Source organism: Oryctolagus cuniculus, chromosome 18 (genome assembly GCF_964237555.1).
Source record: "Oryctolagus cuniculus chromosome 18, mOryCun1.1, whole genome shotgun sequence".
Lineage (NCBI taxonomy): Eukaryota > Metazoa > Chordata > Mammalia > Lagomorpha > Leporidae > Oryctolagus > Oryctolagus cuniculus.
Window position 1 is genome coordinate 67,859,194 of NC_091449.1, and position 21,349 is coordinate 67,880,542.

General features: G+C 62.2%; 1 protein-coding gene across 3 annotated transcripts in view; it reads right to left on the reverse strand.

Moving 5' to 3' along the window:
• FBXO31 (F-box protein 31) overlaps positions 1 to 21,349 on the reverse strand; it is a 46,463-nt gene that overhangs the window by 18,058 nt on the left and 7,056 nt on the right. For 2 of the 3 annotated variants that reach the window (XM_070061883.1, XM_070061885.1), the window contains exons 2-4: positions 13,578 to 13,649; positions 11,520 to 11,606; positions 1,668 to 1,744 (exon numbers count right to left, since the gene is read on the reverse strand). In XM_070061883.1, coding sequence (XP_069917984.1) covers positions 1,668 to 1,744; positions 11,520 to 11,606; positions 13,578 to 13,649 — 236 coding nt within the window. The remainder of the gene's footprint in view (positions 1 to 1,667; positions 1,745 to 11,519; positions 11,607 to 13,577; positions 13,650 to 21,349) is intronic. The other variant, XM_070061884.1, reaches the window with a different exon arrangement.

A 21,349-nucleotide genomic window follows, 5' to 3' on the forward strand; every position in this document is an offset into this window, starting at 1 on the left:
GTGTGGGGAGAGAAAAGCGAGCAGCAGGAGGCTTCCAAGAGCTAACACCCAGCGACACTGCACACCCGGAGCTGGGGACGGGAAGCAGGCCACACAGTGTTCTTTCCTCCCCACGCTCTGAAGAACACGACCTCACCGCCGAGCTGCTAACTGGGGCACCGATCCAACTCACGGACAATGCTTGCTTGGAAACTCCAGGGGTCGGCCGCTCCACTTCCGAGCCAGCTCCCTGCTGGCCTGAGACAGCAGTGGAAGATGGCCCAAGCCCCTGGGCCCCTGCACCCGTGTGGGAGAGCCGGAAGGAGCTCCTGGCTTCAGCCTGGCCCAGCCCCAGCTGCTATGGCCATTTGGGGGTGAACCAGTGGATAGAAGACCCCCTCTCCCTCGCTCGCTCGCTCTCTCTCTAACTCTGCCTTTCAAAGAAATCTTTTTTAAAAAAAAGGGAGGGGGAACAAAAGAAAATTTCAGAAACTAGCCTCGGAAAGGCGGCTGGCCCTCCCTGGTCAGCGTGACGAGAGGCCTGGGGTCAGGACCGCAGGACTGAAGTAGCCCCCAGGACTGCAGCCAGCGCCTGATCAGCTGTGGCGAGGGGCGGGCACGCGGCCGGCGCTGGCCTCTGCCCCGCCCCCGGCTCCCTCTTCCTCCCTTTGGCCCCGGGAAGCCCCGTCGTCCCCCTGAGCAGCCCGGCACTGCAGACTGGCCTGCCACCTCCTTGTCTGCGGTAAGATTACACCTTCCCTTTGCCTCACCGACAGCACCAGCCAAGGACCACGCTTCGGTTACAGAGCCCAGCCCCTAGGCAGGATGTGGCAGCGGGGGCTTGGCTGACACCATGAAGAACCGCGCTGTGGGGACAAGCCAGTGTCCCAGAGGGCGGTGCCCTCGGCGACCCTGAGGCGCGGCGCGCACCCTCTGGGCCTTGCTGGAGCCAGCATGCCGGCCTCGCTACCCGGAGGCCAGAGCCAAGAAGCTGCCTGGGAGACCACGTCAGCCTCACGCAGGGCTGGGGGAGGTGGGAATCTCTGCAGCAGCCCGAGCCCAGGACGCCACGCTCCTGCCCTGCAGGCTGTGGGAGAAAGCGCCCCTGCTGTGTGACAGCCGTGACGGCAGCAGCACGCGGAACGGTACCCGAGGGCTTTGTGGGAGAGGCTCTGTGCGTGTGGAGACCCCGGAACCCTGGCTTAACTGCAGCGTTGCCATGAAGCCTGCAAAACCTCCTCCCCCGCTTCCTACAAGAACGCACGCATCACACGGGGCCCAGCAGAGTCACCTCCCAAGTCCGCTGCGGGGCCCGCTGTCGTGGGCAGCCACTACACGGCTACGCCCGGCCTCGGCCCTACAGCGCTACCGGGCCATCTGTGCCCCAGCGGCTGGACGGCGCCTCGTTCAGAGCCTGCACACACAGTGGGGGCAGCAGTCACAGCTGGGCACCAGTGGCCTGTGCCACACGGTCCTCTAGGGAGGGGCTGAGGGCCAGCGGTGTTGGGGCTGAGGGTCCCGCGGACATACTCCGTGCTCCCCGGGTGCCTGTGTCCGGCAGCTGAGTCTGACAAGGAGCCCCTTCTGAGTCCCTCTAACGTCCCTGGTGGAAGAGGCCCGCAGGCCCCCCGGTGGGCGGCAGCCTTGCCCGCGTCCCCAGCAGCCCGCCGCCAGGCTCTCAGACTCACCACCACATTCAGCAGTCCTCCATAGGGCCCGATATCTGGCTGCCACAATCCCAAAATGTGTCTGTACCGGTGCAGCACTAAGGGAGAGAGAGAGAGCAAGGCTTCATTTCAGACCTGGCTGCACGCGGGAGGAAGGGGCGGGGGAGGCCCAGGCTTCGGACACAGCCAGCAACGCCAGCGCAGAGCCCGCCCCTGCCCCCAGCAAACGCCTCTCACGCCTGGAACCTCTGCACACGTCGTCTGGTGTGGGGAGCAAGCCAACGAGCAAACAAGCTACCTTAAGAACAGAACCAGCGCCCGTGGGGCACGGACTGCAGGTGCAGGGTCTGGGGTCTGTGCACTGATCACACCAGGCTGAGGGAGGGGGCTCAGGCCCAGGCAGGCAGCTGGGGTCACCCCCTGGGTCTGGGCTTCGGGCAACAGGAACCTTCCCAGCCCCTGGGGCGTGCAGAGGTGGGAGGCAGAACAGGCACCACCCCGGGGTGCCCCGTGAGACCACCCTGCAGCTGCCTACAAGGCACCGGCTCTGCCGGGTGTGTGCTTGTTAAATAACAGCGGTTAGCAGAGTCAGGAACCAGAGACTGAGCGGGACTCTGGGGTGAAGCGCGCACTCCCACGCCAAGAGCGAAGCACCAGCGTCTGCCACTTCCTCCCAGGCCGATGAGGGCAGGGAGGCCAGAGGACCAGGTTTGGTTGTGAAATCCAGGTGGAGGAAACAGGGCTGCCCGCATAATCCTTCTTCTAAGATTTATTCACTTGATGGAAAGGCAGAGCAACAGCGCAGGACAGTGACAGCGAGGGCTCTTCCCCTGCTCGTCCAATCCCCAGTGGGCAAACAACAGCCTACGCGTGCGGCCACGGCCACGAAAACGGGGATCTCTGTGTGGCTGAGTGAGCAGAGGCACAGGGGCCAGCCGTGGGGCCCTGCCAGAGGGCGGCGTCTCGGCGAAGGACCCAGAGCCCACTCTGCATTCGCCCGTCCTCCGCCCGCCCCGCCCACCCTGTCCCCCCCTCCTCCCTCTGGGGGCTGCTGGGTGGAGGGCTTCCGGGTGTGGAATTCCCAAACCCCTCCCAGGACCGTATCAGCAGTGTGGTGGGACCAGACAGGCAGGGCAGGGGAGCTTCCCCGGGGACGACGCCGGCGCCCACCTCTCGAGGTGACTGAAGAACGCGCTGTGGGAAGGCAGCTGCTAGCCAGGCTCGCTTCCACACCCTCCCGTACCCCCCACAGGAATCCCCGTCTCCTTCGTCCCCTCTTTCATGTAGACTAAGATCTACGTAGCTGCCGTGACAGCAGCAGCCCGAGCTCTTGGGCCGTCCTCCGCAGCTTTCCCAGGCACGTGAGCAGGGAGCCGGATGGGAAGGGGAGCCGCCGGGACGCGAACCAGTGCTCTGCCACGGGATGCCAGTGTAGCCCCGCTGTGCCACAACGCCAGCCCACGCTGCGTAACCTTCCACCTTGTTACGTTTGCATGATAAATGCCGTAATAAAATACTAGAAAAAGTAACACTGTTCCCCAGGGCCCCTCCTCCCCTCCTCATCGCCCAGCTTAACTGCAAGCGTTATCTAGATCTTTCCAAAATCAATCAAAGCCCCTTGACCGGCTAAAAGGACGTGTGACACACCCTTGACAACTCCATCCCTTCGTGAAGGGCCCCAGGCCTGATGGGAAGTGCCCCCCATCACTGCAGCCCTGCACCGAAGTCGGCCACGCCACCGGGCTCCAGGAGCAGCGGCTCCAGAGGACACGGTGCTGGCCAAAACATCACCAAGGCAGGTCAGAGAGGTGGTGTGCACGCCACCCCGAGGCAGGGACGACGCCGGACGCCAGCAAAGGCCCAAGTCTCCCCGTCAGAAGTCTGGTTTGAAAAAGCAAGCACCTCCACTCCAAAGGAAGAAACCCTGAACTCCAGCTGGGGTCACGTGGCCATTCAGAACCCTCAGGCCCTGCCACTCCGTGTTACCAACGCCTCATCTGGCCAACCGGACACGGCTTCCCTGGGGGGCAGAGCTTGGCCTCCGCCCCAACCCTGGGAGAGCCCTGCGCCAGTTCACTGGCATCTCAGGGCGACGGCAGCTGCACAAGGAGTCACCGCCGCTTGTCAGCACTTACGGCTGCAGAATGGAAAGGTTAGAGAAAGCCCACTTCAGCCTCACACCCGCCCGTGCCGCGGGTGAGGACGGGACAGCAACCTGAACCCCATCCGGCGGCTTCCTAAGTTACCAGCAACTCAGCAGAGGAAAAGCCCGTTTCCTTCCCCTCCAACTTCCATGGAAACCAAAAGCACCCGGGACTCGGAGGCGGAGCAGTTAGTGCGAGAAGCGAGCGCTGCAGACGGGAGAAGCCTGCTTCTCCAGCAGCCGCCACGGGCGTCTCACAAGCCCACTTCCAGACACAGCTCTCACACAACTCGGCAGTCTCGGGGTGACACCCTGCAGTGCAGCCGAGCACGGGGCCAGGGGACGTCACTCGGCAGCAAAACAAACGCGCTGTCGGGCCACGGGAGACACGGAGCAGCCTTAAACGCAGCAGTCAGTGAGAGAGCCCGCACGCTGCCAGCCCACCTCTACATCGTTCCAGGATCAGAGTGGAGAGGTCAGGGGTTTCCGCGGGCCGGAAGGAGGGGGCAGAGGATGCCCAGAGCAGTGAAACTACCTCGTGTGACAGCAGAGTGGACACAAACCCACGGGACGCCCCACAGCGGGCGTGAACCCTGATGGAAGACACATGCGTCTGCCGGTGTGCGCTCACCGACCCTACAGAGGGAGGGGCAGGTGGCCAGAGCGTGGGGAACCTTTGGACCTTACGTCTGACTGTGAACCTAAAACTGTTCTTTTCAAAGTCCTTAAAAACAAAAACTGCTGCAAAAAGATCTGTCTTGTGTTGAGAGCTGTCTTTGGGGCCGGTGTTGCATAGAGGGTAAAGCCGCCATCTGACGCCACCAACCCATTTCAGTGCCGATTCAAGTCCCGGCTGCTCCACTTCCGATCCAGCTCTCTGCTATGGCCTGGGAAAGCAGTGGAAGACGGCCCCAGTGTTTGTGCCCCTGCACCCCGTGGGAGCCCCAGAAGAAGCTCCTGGCTCCTGGCTTTGGCTTGGCCTCGTGCTGGCCACTGCAGCCACCTGGGGAGTGAACCAGCTGGTGGAAGACTCCGTTTTCTTTCAAATAAATCAATCAATCTTTTTTTTTTTTAAACGTCTTCCTTGCACAGTAACTCTCCATCCTGGCTATGGGAAGAAAACCTGCCAGCCCAGGCCCCACGTCAGGCGCACCCTCAGCAGTCAGTGGGACGGGGAGAAGACCCCAGCTGGCTGTTGAAGTGCAGCCACAGCAAGAACCAGTGTGAGCTACCGAACACTGCACCCGGGGCCGGCACCGCGGTGCAGCAGGGAAGCCGCCGCCTGTGCCACCAGCGTCCCACAGAAGCACCACTGCAAGTCCCAGCTGCTCCACGTCCAATCTCGCTCCCTGCTACTGCACCTAAGAAAGCCACAGAGGATGGTCCCAGCACTTGGACCCATGTGGGAGACCGGATGCAGTTCCAGACTCCCGGCTTCGGCCTGACCCAGCCTTGGCCACTGCAGAATCTGGGAAGCGAACCAGTGGACGGACGCACATGCTCGCTCGCTCTCTCTCTCCTTCTCTCTTTGCCTTTCAAATAAATCTTAAAAAAAAAAAAAAAAAACGTACCCGGGGCCGGCACTGTGACATAGTGGGTAAAGCCACCACCTGCAGCGCCAGCATCCCATATGGGCACCAGTTCAAGACCTGGCTGCTCCATTTCCGATCCAGCTCTCTGCTATGGCCTGGGAAAGCAGTGGGAGATGGCCCAAGTCCTCAGGTCCCTGCACCGCATGGGAGACCTGGACTGCATTCCAAGCTCCTGGCTTCAGCCTGGCCCAGCCTTGGCCGTTGCAGGCGTTTGGGGCGTGAATCAGCACAAACAGATGACATCTCTCTCTTTCAACTAAATTAAAAATAATAATAATAAACTAAGTGCTCCCTTGATACTCTACAAGGTTAAATCACCACAAAGAAGGAGAAAACAACTCCACTTCCGCTGTGTTTGGGTTCCGGCTGCCCTTTACAGCTCCCAGCCGGGTGTGCCAAGGCCCTGGGTGTGCCATGGGCCCCTGCCTGCCTTGCCCAGCCTGCCTCCCGGCCGCGGTGGCCCAGAGGGGCTGCCAGGGCCCCTGCCTGCCTTGCTCAGCTCCCACACTCTGCTGTCCTGCCTCACTGCCAGGACAGGCTGCCGCACACACACTGCAAACTTGCCGCTGCTCAGCCACACCCAAAATCAAATGCGCGACTAGCAGGAGACGAGCAGTGAACAACCGAATGGGAAGCACCAGCTCCTGCTAAACACCGCTGTAAAAGCCGGGCAGGTGCCAGCTCTTGGGACCGCTGACGTTTTAACGGAAAGAAAACAAGCAGTGCCAAGGTCCACAGGCGCAGGTGTGCGGAGGCCTGGGGGTTCGGCCGAGCAGACTGTGGAGCCGGCCAGCCTGCCCTTCCAACGCGTTCCCAAAAGAGGGCGACAGCCAGCCCCAGACCCCTCTCCAAGGACTACAGCAGAGCTGGAAAATGCTGGGAGAGCCCCCGGGGCTCTGCGGGGCGGGAGGGAGTTGCTTCATGGGGAGAGGGCTGGGCAGGGTCCCCGGACCCCGCCTGGGAGCCCAGCCCAGGCACTGCGGCCTCAGCGGCTCTCTGGTTTCTGCGGAAATCTGGTCTGCAGCCTCCATGACTGCAGGGGCTGGGACGGGTCCAGGCGGCCAGGGTGTACGTCAGGGCAGAGGGGCGGGCGGTTCTACCACAGACAAGTGCTGTGTGCCTTCTGCAATGTCCTTCGCCCTGGCCCACTGCGGGCAGATGACGGGACCCCAGCCGCACTGGATGGGGGCATACCCCAGGACTCCTCTGCTCAGGAGGTGCCCCCACCCTACACGGCCAGTGGGAGGGTTGACACCACGCGAGACTTGCGTTTATTCAGAGAGCCAGCGACAGCTCAGAACGCTGAGATAATCACCCCACTCAGGGCTGAGGGCGCTGTGCCCTGGACAATGCCAGCCTGGATCTGGGTTTTATTATTTATTTACCCAGACAGGGCGGGAGTGAAGGGCAGAGGCAGCTCTGAGCCACCGGGTTACCCAGAACAGCCTGTGCTGGGCACAGGCCACAGCCAGAGCCAGGAACTGACGTCCCCCACGGAATCATCGGGGCTCAGCTCCCAGCCGAGCTCCCGACCGTGGCTTCCCGCTAACGCAGACCTTGGCAGGCACCCACGAGCACGGAGCTCCTGGCTGCCACTCCAGCCTGGCCCAGCCCTGGCTACTGCAGGCCGCCGGGTAGTGACCAGCAGACGGGTGCCCTCCCGCTCTCTCTGCCTCTTAAATAAAAAATGGAAAAATAAAGAAAAAAACAAACCATGAAACTCTGAGCCTCAGACAAAAGCACACGGTGGAAAGGCGGCCGCGGCGTGGGGCGTGGCCTCGGCAGCCTCCCTCTGGCTCGCTCCCAGCCCAGCAGGGGACGCCCCCAAATTGCCCGGGGTGTCTCTGCGCGGCTGAGGTGTCAGGGGAGGGTGTCCGATGCTCACTCTGCAGGCTGACAAGCCCACTGTAGGCTGCACAAGCTGACACCTCCACTCGCCCGCGGGCAGGACCAAAGCACAAAGCCCTGCAGGGGAACCGCCGCGGGCCGACGAGGCCGATGCTGGACCTGGGGCTTCCGCAACACCTCCGGGCCAGGGAAGGCCAGGCTGAGGCACCTGCATGGCCGCCGGTCACCATGACGACAGCAGTGGACACCAGCTGGTGCCTCAGCCAAGGGCCTCACTGCCCCCCCCCCACGGCCAGCACCACCCCACAGGAGCACCTGTGAGTGCTGAAGCTCTCCTCCCCACTCCCACCCCACGGTGTCCCTGGCTCCGTGTGGCAGGCTGCAGCCTTCACGGGGCCTTCCCCTCAGACCCCACCTACACAGGGAACCCCCCTTCATCTGAGACCGCAGGGCTCCCAGTGGCCAGTTCCTTGCACTTGCTGAGAGCGGTCTGGAGCTCCGCCCCCAAGCCCCAGGGCCCTGCAGCGACCACCCCGGATTATCTCCCGGCTCCTCCTGGCTCAGAGTGTGGATGGCAGAAGGTGCTAGAGCCAGCAGGACATTTCCCCTGCCCGCCACGTGCCTCCCACACCTAATCGGCAGGAGCACCAGACACGCACAGGTCAGAGAAACAAGCGAGACGTGCAGGCGTGGCCGGGCTGAGGCCAGAGCACGCTGCCCCAGAGCGAGCCCGCAGCCTTCCGCAGGGCTCTCCTGCACCGCGGCTGCACACGCCCTCCCCCGGCCACAGCTCACGGCCAGGGAACAAGGCTTCAGGGCTCAAAGAGGACCCCGAATACCCAAGGTGGGGGGCACGGCAGGAACAACCGCACAAGGTCCCCCAACGTTCAAAAGCCAACGGGCAGAGCGCACGTTCCCAAGAGGCTTGGCTGGGGTTAGAGAGCGAGTCCGAGCCCTCCCCACCAGCCAGCGCTGGCGCTCACAGGCCGCCCACTGAGCAGGCTGGAACTGGCTTTCTCCTGTGCAAGACAGCGCTTCCCCGACATCCTCACAGGGCTCGGAGCCAACGAACAGCTAGGAGAGGGGCTGGCGCTGCGGCGCAGTGGGTGACGTCATCGCCCGCTATGCTGGCATCCCGTCCCCAAGTCCTGCTGCTCCACTTCCGACCCAGCTCCCTGCTGTGGCTGGGAGAGCAGAAGGTGGCCCACGTCCTTGGGCCCCTGCACCCACGTGGGGGACCCACAAGCCAGCTAAGGACTCCCGGCTTCAGCCCGGCCCAGCCCCAGCCATTAAAGCCATCTGGGGAATGAACCAGCGGATGGAAGATCTCTCTCCTTCTCTCTCCAACTCTGCTTCCAAATCCCTTCCACGTCAGCTGCAGAGCGCTCCTACACGCGCCACGGACAAGCGGAACAGTCCCCGACACACGCCGGGCCGCCGGGCTCAGCTGCCAAGACCCCGGGGCTGGCTGCAGCTCCATCCCAGCTCCATGGAGACCGCTGTCCAGAGCCCGAGAGTGGGGGGAGGAGGCTCTGAGTGCTGTCCGCCAGGCAGCTCCAGTCAGCAGTGGACGATCGACTGCTCTCAGTTCTCGCAAGTCGAGGGTTCCCTCCCACCGGGCAGCAGCAGGATGCTCTGCTCAGCACCTGCGCAGGCAGCCGTGGCCTGGCAGTCCCGGGCACAACCTTCTAGGAAGCTGGCAAAGCACGTCCTGCCTAAGAGTCACCAGCCTTCCTCACAGCCTCAGCCCACCCCAGCGCTGCCTCACTCCCGGCTCACACAGGGTCGGGACGGGGCCTGCCACTCAACAGCTCACCTGCGCACCTGTTTCTCAAACAAGGCAGGCTCACCAGCAGGTGCACAGCCCCGCCCCCAAAGCATGCCAACAGACCCAGGCACCTCTGTACCCACGTTGGGAGTGTCCCCTCCCAGGGCCCCGTGGAACCAGCCATCTGACCAGGGTCTGACACGTCCCCTCCCAGGGCCCCGTGGAACCAGCCATCTGACCAGGGTCTGACACGTCCCCTCCCAGGGCCCCGTGGAACCAGCCATCTGACCAGTCTGACACGTCTCCTCCCAGGGCCCCATGGAACCAGCCATCTGACCAGGGTCTGACACGTCTCCTCCCAGGGCCCCGTGGAAGCAGCCATCTGACCAGGGTCTGACAGGACCCCTCCCTCCCAGGGCCCCGTGGAACCAGCCATCTGACCAGGGTCTGACACGACCCCTCAGGGCCCCATGGAACCAGCCATCTGACCAGGGTCTGACACGTCTCCTCCCAGGGCCCCGTGGAACCAGCCATCTGACCAGGGTCTGACACGACCCCTCAGGGCCCCATGGAACCAGCCATCTGACCAGGGTCTGACACGTCTCCTCCCAGGGCCCCGTGGAACCAGCCATCTGACCAGGGTCTGACACGTCCCCTCCCTCCCAGGGCCCCGTGGAACCAGCCATCTGACCAGGGTCTGACACGACCCCTCAGGGCCCCATGGAACCAGCCATCTGACCAGGGTCTGACACGACCCCTCAGGGCCCCATGGAACCAGCCATCTGACCAGGGTCTGACACGTCCCCTCCCAGGGCCCCGTGGAACCAGCCATCTGACCAGGGTCTGACACGACCCCTCAGGGCCCCATGGAACCAGCCATCTGACCAGGGTCTGACACGACCCCTCAGGGCCCCATGGAACCAGCCATCTGACCAGGGTCTGACACGTCCCCTCCCTCCCAGGGCCCCGTGGAAGCAGCCATCTGACCAGGGTCTGACACGTCTCCTCCCAGGGCCCCGTGGAACCAGCCATCTGACCAGGGTCTGACACGTCCCCTCCCAGGGCCCCATGGAACCAGCCATCTGACCAGGGTCTGACACGTCCCCTCCCAGGGCCCCATGGAACCAGCCATCTGACCAGTCTGACAGGACACTGTGAAAAACTTCAGAAACTATTTGTATTCTCTGTGCCCTCAGTGGGTTTGGTTGGAAACTGGCAGAGTCTGCCCCAAACAGGCGGCACCAAAGTGTGGGCACGCCGACGGAATGGAGTCAGCCCTGTGAGCTAACAGAGTGGATCCCGCACCACCTGAGGCTACAGCTTGGACTTGCAGAGCTCAGCTAGGAGGAACTTGGTTCTAGAATCTGCACACACGACCTTTACCTCACACCGCCATCAAAGTGGGATGGGGGAGGAGGCTCAGATGTCACCAACTCCCACCTGGCTCCAACAGAACGCTGGAGGGCGTCTACTCTGTCCCCCCTCCCCAGGTGTCTACTCTGTCCCCCCTTGCATCTACTCTGTGTCCCCCCCCCGGTGTCTACTCTGTCCCCCTCATCCACTCTGTGTCCTCCTGGGCATCTACTCTAATCCCCTCCTGGGCATCCACTCTGTCCCCCCTCCCCAGGTGTCTACTCTGTCCCCCCTTGCATCTACTCTGTGTCCCCCCCCCCGGTGTCTACTCTGTTCCCCCATCCACTCTCTGTCCCCCCCATCCACTCTGTCCCCCCCCAGGTGTCTACTCCCCACCCCCCCCGGGGCACCTACTCTGTCCCCCCTTGCATCTACTCTGTCCCCCCCAGGTGTCTACTCTGTCCCCCCATCCACTCTGTGTCCTCCTGGGCATCTACTCTAATCCCCTCCTGGGCATCCACTCTGTCCCCCCTCCAGGGTGTCTACTCTCCCCCCTCATCCACTCTGTGTCCTCCTGGGCATCTACTCTAATCCCCTCCTGGGCATCCTCTCTGACCCCCCCCCAGGCATCCACTCTGTCCCCCCTCCAGGGTGTCTACTCTCCCCCCCCTTGCATCTACTCTGTCCCCCCCAGGTGTCTACTCCCCACCCCCCCGGGGCACCTACTCTGTCCCCCCTCCCCAGGTGTCTACTCTGTCCCCCCATCCACTCTGTGTCCCCCCCAGGCATCCTCTCTGACCCCCCCCAGGCATCCACTCTGTCCCCCCTCCAGGGTGTCTACTCTGTCCCCCCTCCAGGGTGTCTACTCTGCCCCCCCCAGGGCACCTACTCTGTCCCCCCCACAGGTGTCCACTCCCCACCCCCCGGCCACAGTGCAGATTTCTGCAGCAACTTCCTTGGCCAGCAGTACATGTGACCTGCCATCGGCACCCAGACCCGGCACCCAGCCCCTGGGGCCGCAGCTCAGCCGGGGTCCCCGTCACAGCCACACCGAGGAGCAGCGCCGCAGCCAGGAGGGGGACAGCGCAGGGTGTGAGCTGGTGGCCCTCCCAAGCAGCCGCTCAGCCGAGCCCCCGCTGCGCAAGCGAAAGCCACGGGGGAGTACGTACGGCAGGTGTACACGTCTCTGTACTCCATGTGCTCGTAATCGGGGAGCAGTTTCATAAAACGTCCCGACTTCACGCGCGGGTTTATACCTGAACAGACACAGCGGGGAGAGCACAGGATGGTTGCACTTTTCACGACCGTGTCGGGGGTGTTCCTACCACCCAGCACCCTCTCCCTCACCTACGCGGCACGCCGGGAGGGGAGCTCGGGCCCGAGCTGACAAACCCAGTGGGGAGAACGTTCGCGGCACCGCTTCCTTCTCATCGGGGGACTCGCACCAGAAACACACGCCGGCAGCAAGCTCGGGGTCCCGGCCGGGCCCACCTCGTCTCAGGCTGCACACTCGCAGCAGGCCCCAGGCCCGGCTCCGTGGGACTCGGGAGGCGGGGGACGGGGCCCTGGGAGACCCTCGCTCAGCACAAGCCTGGCACTCCCTTGTCTCCGTGGACTCAAGTCAGACCTGGTCACCGCGAGTCGGGTTGGCCACCTGTTCCCGCGCCCCAGGAGCACACTCACAAGAACATGAACACGGACACGGAGCTGGCGTCAGGGCCGGCGGTGAAGCCACCGCCTGTGGTGCTGGCGTCCCACAGGGGCACCGTGGGTGTCCCGGCTGCTCCACTTCTGATGCAGCTCCCTGCTAACGTGCCTGGGAGAGCACTGGGTGATGGCCCAAGTGCACAACCCTGCAGGAGACCCAGTCAAAGTCCTGGCTCCAGCCCAGCCCTTGCCTGGCCACTGTGGCTCTCTGGGGAGAGAACCAGGGGATGGAAGACCTCCCTGACTCAGCGTTGGAGATAAATGAATAAATCCCCCACAAGAAAGAATGACAGTGACAATGACAATCGAGGAGCCGGCGTGGCGGCACACCTGCAACGCGAGCATCCCACGCTGCGTCGGTTCCCTCCCTGCCCACCCACTTCCGATCCAGGTTCCTGCCCACGCGGCGGGCGCTGGGCCAAGTGCTTGGGCCCTGGCTTTGGCCTGACCCAGACCAGCTGTTGTGGCCACTGGGGAATGAACCAACAGATGGAAGAAGTCTCTCTCCCTCTTTTTCTCTCCCTTTCAAATAAATGAATAAGTAAATTTTTTTAAAAAAAAGAAATTGAAAAGAGAAATTCGTCTTGGCCGGTGCAGACTGGACAGAGTATTAACTATTCTCACATTCTGCGAACATCACCAAGGCATCGAATTGGCAGTGCCCCTGAGGGCCTCCCTGTCACGCCCACTGCAGCCGACCTGCCCACCCGTGCCCAGACAGGCGCTCCCACAGGTGTGTGCAAAACACACGGCACCTGGGCTGGCACTGGGACAACATCCCTGCCAGGCTGTGACGCTGGCATCCACAACTCTCAAAGAGGAATCTCTCCGTCTTGCTCTGGGATGGCACACGGGACAGCCCAGCGAGTGGCAAGACCTGGGCCACGACGCCATGGCAGAAGCCTGCCTCTGTCTTGCTCTGGATGGCACACGGGACAGCCCAGCGAGTGACAAGACCTGGGCCACGACGCCATGGCAGAAGCCTGGGGGCCCGTGGTCCCCCAAAGCCTCCGACGGCTTCACCCCAGGAGACAGATGCGGGACATTCCTGGCACTGGGGCGAGACCGACTGGGAAGCCGGTGTGGGGCCCGGAGACTGAGCGCTTGCTGAAAGTCCTGGTGACTTGGGGAAGCGAGGAAATCAGAAAATAGGAAAGAGGGAGGCCGAGGGGCCCTGCCTGCTCACAGACGAGCGCGGGAGGTGTGAGGCAGGGGCCAGGAAGGCACCGATCCCCACGGCCGTCCACACACCCCTGCAGGCTGCACGCCCCGGACCGAGACACAGTCTGGAAGCACCGTCGGGCTTCTTCCCACACACTCCCAAGGCCTGGAGGGCCCCGGGGCCTGTGAAAAGCGCCTTAGCCACCAAGGGCGGAGGGTGAGGTTAAAGACACACCCAGGCCAGGAAGAAGACGCGGCTGCTGCCAGTGCTGTACCTAACCCCTCCGCTGCCCACGCTATGTGCCTGACTCACCGCTGACGGTCCCTGCCCGGGCATGGAAACAGAGAGAGGAACTCACGCTTTGCATAGACGTCCCGACAAGACACACCGGTGATCTCCAGCTTCCGCAAGTTCTCACAGACGCCGTACTCTGCAACGAGAAACAGGCGCCAAGGTTTTAAAGGAAGAAGGCACCCAGCAGCAGCAACACGTAGGCTGTGGCGGGCGGAGCAAGGCCCGGCCCTGCCACGCAGTGGCCTCCCATCGTGGAGACCGCTGGACTTGCGCACGGCCACGGCCCTCGTCCAGCAACAAGGCCATCACCCCGCCTCGGCAGCGTGACCCTCGTCTGTCCACCCAGTGAGCTCCAGCAGCCCCAGACACAAACCACAGTCAGAGGCCCCGGCAGAGACTCACCGGCCTGGTGGAGACGGCGCCTGTTCCCACGGACATGAGAGCAGCGCCGGTGTCAGGGTTCCAGACGGCCAGAAAGGCCTCGTGAGACCCCAGCATGCCTCCTGCTACCGAGCCGACACGTGGACCCGCTGACACGCCCACCTGCTCCCCCCCCCCCCCCAGTGACCTCGGCTCCACAGCCAGCACCCCTGCACACCGCCACGCAAGCCCCAGGAGCGCCGGGACAGGTCTCAGCTCTGGAAGGAAAGCCCTGGGCCGACGCAGCCCGTGCAGGCCAGCAGCTGCCCGGCACGCGGGAGAAGCACTCTGGGTGAGGGGATACCGCCACTGGGGCCCTGCTTCTCACGGCGCTCCCCGGCCTCCCGGCTGAACCAGAGGCCCCAGCGGAGCCAACGGCCTCAGCAGCAGAGCGTGTTTTCTGCCGGAGCTCGGACCAGGGCTCTCGGACCGCGGGCCCCGCTGCAGGGCATCTGAGCAAGGGGCGTTCTCAGCCTGGCAAGCTCCGGGCGGCTGTCCAGCGGCTCCACACCCGAGCAGCGCCGGCCAGAAGCCATAGTCTGGTTCTTAGAAGAGCCAGACTGCAAGCACAGTGGCTGCCCCGGCGAGTCCTGTGTGCTCTGGGCCAGAGCTGCCTACCAGAGCTGGTATGTGTGCGCGTCCCAGTTTGGCCTGGCCACACTGCAAGCCCCATGGCTGGGGCTGCCATGGTGGACGGCACAGACCTAGACAGCACAACCAGCCATCCCCTGCGGCTCGCTCAGCTCACGGCACACTGCAGACCCCTCTCTCTTAATCACAAAGGACCCCCAAAACTCAGACATCAACTTGTAAAACCTAACAATGCGCAGCCACTCTTTGCACTCCTAAGAGAAACACAAACACACAAAGCACAATCCCCACTCTGGAGGCATCTGCCCCGGATTCTCCAAACATCCCGAGCCCGGCTCTCACTTCCCTCCCGCCGGGCCCCACACCTCACTAAGCACCAGGGGCGGACCTCGGAAGACTCAGTGGTGCTCCCTAAACAGAGTTCCGGCATCCTAGACAATGGTTTTCAATTTTTAAACATGAAACGTTGGTAAGGTTTACTTTTCCGTCTGAAAGGCAGAGTTAAACAGAGGGAGAACGAGAGACTGAGAGCGAGATCTCCCCTCTGCTGGTTCACTCCCCAAACGGCCGCGCTAGCCAGGGCTGGGCCAGACTGAAGCCCGGAGCCTGGAGCTCCATCTGGGTCTCCCACATGAGTGGGGGGGCCCGAGTACCTGAGCTGTCCCCTGCTGCTTTTCCAGGTGCGACCGCAGGGAGCTGGACGGGAACAGGCGCGTCCCTGGGAGGCTGGTGTCGCCGCCAGCGGCTGCACCTGCTGTGCCACACGCCGGCCCGGAAACTTCCAGCAGCGAACCCTTGAGCCGGACACCAGCAGCAAGGCAGCGGCAGAGCCGCCCCAGGTGGGTCGGGGTGCTCCCTCCCCAGCTCCAGGCCAAGCCTCTGTGCTGGGCTCCCCGAGGGAGCCGTGGCCACTGGACAGGGCCCTCCCACCGGGGTGCCTACTGACAGCACCAGAAACCACAAGTGACGAGAGCTGAATGCGCTTTTTAAAAAATACTGCTGTATTTATTGGAAAGGCAGAGTCCCAGAGAGACAGACAGACAGAGAGGGAAAGACAGAGACCAAGATCTCCCAATCACTGGTCCACTCCCCAAATGGCTGCAATGGCCAGGGCTGGGCCAGGCAGAAGCCAGGAGCCAGGAGCTTCTTCCAGGTCTCTCATGTGTGTGCAGGGGCCCAAGGACCTGGGGCAGCCTCCACCGCTTTCCCAGGCCATGAGCAGGGAGCTGAAACAGTGGAGCAGCCGGGACGTGAACCGGCGCCCATGTGGGATGCTGGCACCGCAGGCAGCAGCTTTACCCGCTACGCCACAGCGCCGGCCCCTGAATGCACGTTCAAACAGGGCAGAACTGGCACTCCATAATAATCAGTTTCCAGAGTTCAACTTTACCAAACACAGGAAGGAAAGGAAAACACTGGGGATAGGTTAAATCGACTAACTAGAAATGGGAAGTTAAATTTTAGAAATTAACTGTGCATCGTGTCCGTGTGGAAAAGCTGAACTTGGAATCTGCTTGAAAGCCTTACTTACTAACTTCATTTCCAATTTTATCCCTAGACCCACGGGGTGGGGACTTGTCCTCTCTACAAATGGGCCCAGGGTTAAGGACACGGAACAGAGCAGGCAAAGTCCCAGGCCTGCCGTGAGCCGGCATCCGGGCCCGCCGTGAGCCGGCATCCGGGCCCCTGCACACGGCACAGGTAGAGTGAGCGCCGCAGCCCCTTCATGGCTCCCTGGGGCCTCCCTCCCGGTGAGCTGGGACGCACGACGTCCGCTGGCCACGAAGCCCCGGAAGGACTGGAGGAACCCCTGGTGGCACCTGTCACACCACAGCGCAGCGCTCCGGGAGCTTCCTCCAGAGGTCAGCTGGGGGAGAGCTCTCCAGGGGTCAGAACGGCAGGAATGGAAACGCAGCCGGGTCTCGGAGGGGAATGTCGTGGCTGCGGGCCGATCACAGCGCCGAGGGGAGCACACTTGCAACTACAGCGAAACTCTCGGTGTGCGTGACAGGCCCCTGGAGCGCCGGTGCCGTCCGCCTGTAGACTCCACCCCCACAACGCAGGAGCAGGAGACGCGCAGTACGAAGGGCAGGAGGAGGGCGGCAGGGCCACCCCGCTGGAGCCGCGCCACCCGCTCCCAGGCCCAACCCCTGCACGGCCCGGTACACACCGCCCGCTCTTCCAGGCGATGACCACAGTCAGCCGAGGAGAACAGGCTGCAGAACAGAGCACACCGTGGGCCAGACCAAGCCCAGAGCTCGGGCCGCGGAGGCCACGGGGTCCAAGCCAGGAGCTCGTCACAACGAGGCGTCCGGCTGCAGCTCGGGCCGCTCCGGACACCCCGGCAGGCACGGGGTGGGGGCTTCTGCGCCCACTGAGACTCCGCTGATCCCACCCAGTCCTGGAGGTCCTCGGGGCAAAGCGGCAACTCCCCGGTGGCGAGGACCTAGTGCTGACCCAGAGGCTGGGGACGCTAACTGCTCAGCCGTTAGGCCGAGGGATTCGCCACTCCAGGGCGCAGCCCTCGGTGACAGAGTGCCAACAATCAGATGTGACACGCTACAGCTGGCTCAGAGACGAAACCTGACCACCAGTATCAAGTCGACTTCACCTCTGCAGACTAAACACACAACCCACAAGTGTGGCAACAGCCACAGGCCAAGCCGTGTACGTGCCACGAGACGCACACGGTGACCCAGCCCGGAGAGCTCACTTCCCAGCACTGTAAGGGACGCACCGATCTCCGAACGGCCACCTGGAAACCGCCCCAAGCCGGAGCCTTCGGTCACCAAGGACTGGCACACTGCTTTTCACTTTTATTGTCATCTTTTTAACGAACAATCGCTGCTTTAAAAAGAGTAAGTCTAGAGACAAGGCGAGAAAGCAGGCAGTGCTGTTCTGGGGAGAATGCAGCTGCCCCTGCAGGGGCTCAAAGCAGGGAGCCAGGGGAGGGCGAAACCCAGTCTGCGGCCAGGGCGGGGCTTGCGCTGGGAGGGGAAGAGGGGGAGACTGGGCGGAGCCTGGCCACCAGGCCCAGGGGCAGGGCTGACTGTGGCGGCTAGAGCAGCTCTGAGCTGATGCGAGGCCACGAGAGGCCACGGCCACCGAGGTCCGTGCCAGCGCTGCCTTCCACACAAGTGAGTTCCAAACCTTCTGTGCCACGCTCTGGGCACAGATCACCATCTCCCAGGCGACAGTCTGACAGCACTGTACCAAAACACTGGCTGCAAGTGGAGGTGGCCCCACTGAAGGGTCTCAGGCCTTCCTCCCTGCAGGGCACCTGGGAACCGCGCGGGACACAGGGCAACGCTGGACGCCCCCTGCGCTGCCCTGCTCCGGCTGAGCCGAGGGGCTGCACAGGGACCGCCCTCCCACGGCCCTCCCCTGTTCAGTGGCTCTCCAAGGCTGTCCCCGCTTCTCTGTGCAAATGACCACGTCAACATTACGGCAAAGGCCCAGGTGCTTCGCTGGCCTTGCGTGTGGCGTGGGCGCCGGCAGTGCCGCCTCCTGGCAGCCCACAGCCCTTCCTATACGCAGGCGAGCCGCTCCCAGGCTGGTGCCTAGGGCTAGATAAGACCTCAGCCCTAGCAACACCCGCTTGCTCCGCCCTTCTTATCTACCACGCCTGAAGTCAAAGCCAGCCTGGCCTGAAGCCTCGGGCAGCTTCTCTCCACTTGGCCAAGTTGAGAACTGCAACAGTTTGGGGCTGGCACCGCGGCGAAGCGGGTAAAGCCGCCACCTGCAGCGCCAGCCTCCCGCATGGGCTGCTCCACTTCCGATCCAGCTCCCTGCTAATGTGCCAGAGAAAGCAGCAGAGGACGGCACAGTGCTTGGGCCCTACACCCACGTAGGAGACCTGGAAGCTGCTCCTGGCTCCTGGCTTTGGCCTGAGCCCAGCCCTGGCCGTTGCGATCATTTGGGGAATGAACCAATGGATGGAAGATCTCTCCCTCTCTAACTCTCCCCTTCAAGTGTAAAAAAAAAAAAAAAAAAAAAAAAAAAAAAAAAAATCATTAAAACAAAAAAACTGTGCCGGTGCCGCAGCTCACTAGGCTAATCCTCCGCCTGTGGCGCCGGTACACCGGGTTCTAGTCCCAGTCGGGGCGCCGGATTCTGTTCCCGTTGCCCCTCTTCCAGGCCAGCTCTCTGCTGTGGCCAGGGAGTGCAGTGGAGGATGGCCCAAGTGCTTGGGCCCTGCACCCCATGGGAGACCAGGAGAAGCACCTGGCTCCTGCCTTCGGATCAGTGCAGTGCGCCGGCCACAGCGGTCACTGGGGGTTGAGCCAACGGAAAAGGAAGACCTTTCTCTCTGTCTCTCTCTCTCACTGTCCACTCTGCCTATCAAAAAAAAAAAAAAAAAAAGTGACATTTTTCCTTCCAGGCAAACTCTCGCCTGAGAGACGGTTACTCCTTTTGTTAACTGTGGGGATTCTGAATGACTCCTCAGCCCGAGGCCCCTCAGTCTCCACATGCGGCACCGTCAGCTGGCGCTGCCGGTGTGACACAGGTGATCGGCTACACAGCCTGATGCACCACCCACAAAATGCCATTAAGACCTAGAGGGGGGGCTGCGGTGCTCGGGGCTAAGCTGCCCCCGGGACGGCACATGCCAACCGGAGCGCCTGGCTCAGTCCTGACGACTCGCCTGCACACCCAGCTTCCTGCTCGCCATCCCGGCACAGATGGCAGCCCAAGCACCGGGTTCCTGCCACCCACGTGGGACCCAGATGGTCTCCACCCGACCCAGCCCTGGCTACTGCAGGCCTGTACAGAGTAAACCAGCAGGTGGAAGACGCCTCTCTCTCTCTCTCTCTCTCTCTCTCTCTCTGCCTTTCAAGTAGATGAAAGTAAGTAACATTTTTCTAAAAGATTAAAAGAAAAGCAAAATCATCCTATCGTGCTAACAAATAAAGAAATCCTTAGCGAGTTTTTCCTAGTTTTCCCAAGTCATAATAAAACACACCAGAGCCATTCTGACCCAACTGTTCCACCAAAAAATGTTCAGTATTTTCCACATGATGGAAAATTTTTTAAGATTTATTTATTACTTATTTGAAAAGTCAGATTTACAGAGAGAGAGAGAGAGGGAGAGACACAGAGAGAGGTCTTTCATGCAGAGTCACTCCCCAAATGGCCACAACGGCTGGGACTGGGCCAGGCAGACGCCAGGAGCCAGGAGCTTCTTCCAGGCCACCCACGTGGGTGCAGGGCCCAAGCCCTTGAGCCAGCCCCCACTGCTTTCCCAGGAGCATGAGAGGGAGCAGAGGGACTCAGACCAGCGCCCCGTGGGACGCCAGCGCTGCGGGCAGCAGCTTAATTGGTTACACCACAAATCCTTTTTTTAAGCAGTGGCTAAGAACAATTCCACATCCTCCTGCTGCCGTGTGAACCTTCCCATAGTCATCAGGGAAAACTGGCCTCCCCCCTTCCAGGAAAACCGAGCCACCTCCTCCCTTCCACGCGTCCTTCCTCACCCAGATGATCTAGAGCCAGCACGCATCTCTGCTCCTTTTCCCCTAAGATTTACGGGTTCATCTCAAAGGCAGCGCGACCCCACCCGCCGCTGCCGCTGCCGCTGCTTCCCGGTGCACACTAACGGAGCTGGACTGGCACTCGGACATGGGACGCCGGCATCACCAGCAATGGCTTAGCCCCCAATCCACACCGGTCCCTCTGCGGCTTTTTACGTCACAGATTAACACTGCAAGCTGCCTATTCAAGTTTCCTTGCTAATTTTTTTTAACTTTCCTTTTTATGTGAAAGGCAGAGACACAGCCAGAGAGGGACACTCAGTCCCTGGCCACTCCCCGAATGCCCACAACAAGCAGGTCTGGGTCTGGCCGAAGCCAGGCGCCCGGGGGGGACAGGGACGCAGCTCCCTGGATCGTCACCCTCTAAGGGTGCACTCTCGCAGGAAGCCGGATCTGAAGTGGAGGAACTGGAAGTGGAACCAGACTTCAACAGGGGATGTGGGCATGCCAAGCGGGGACCTCGCTGCCCCCCAAAGCCTGCCCCATTCCTCTTCACCTTGCACCCCTCACAAAATTCTTTCCGAAAGTGTCTACTCCACAGGTGCAACTGAGCAACAAACACTGGCAAGGGGACAAAAGGGGCGAGCTGAGAACAGCAGGGGGCGCCTCAAAAAACGAACTCCAATTCCTGGGGCACAGCGGGCTAAGCCGCCACCTGCAGTGCCTGCACCCCATGTGGGTGCCATAACGTCCCGGCTGCTCCACTTCTGACCCAGCTCCCTGCTGTGGCCTGGGAGAGCAGCAGAGGGCGGCCCACGCGCCTGGGCCCCTGCACCCCTGTGGGAGACCCCCAAGAAGCTCCGGCTTCCACTGCAACCATTTGGGGGGTAAACCAGCACACGAAGATCTCTCTCTCTCTGTCTCTGCCTCTCACTCTCTGCAGCTCTGCTTTTCAAATAAATAAATAAATCTTTAAAACAAACAACTCCCACGTGACCCCATGTGACCCCACAGTTCTGAGTGCACACCCAGGATAACTGAACACAGCTCGCAAGCACTGCTGAGGCTTCCCCCGCTCACAGCGGCCAGAAGTGCAGACAAACGCAGAAGCAGATGCGGACGTCCACAGTGCGATACTGTGCAGCCTTGAAAAGCAGGGAGGGGCCGGCGCTCTGGTGCAGCAGGTGAAGCCGCCGCCCGCAGTGCCGGCATCTCATATGGGCACTGGTTCGCGTCCCAGCTGCTCTACTTTTGATCCAGCTCCCTGCTAATGTGCCTGGGAGAGCAGTGGAGGACGGCCCAAGTCCTTGGGCCCTGCACCCACGTGGGAGACCCACATGGAGCTCCTGGCTCC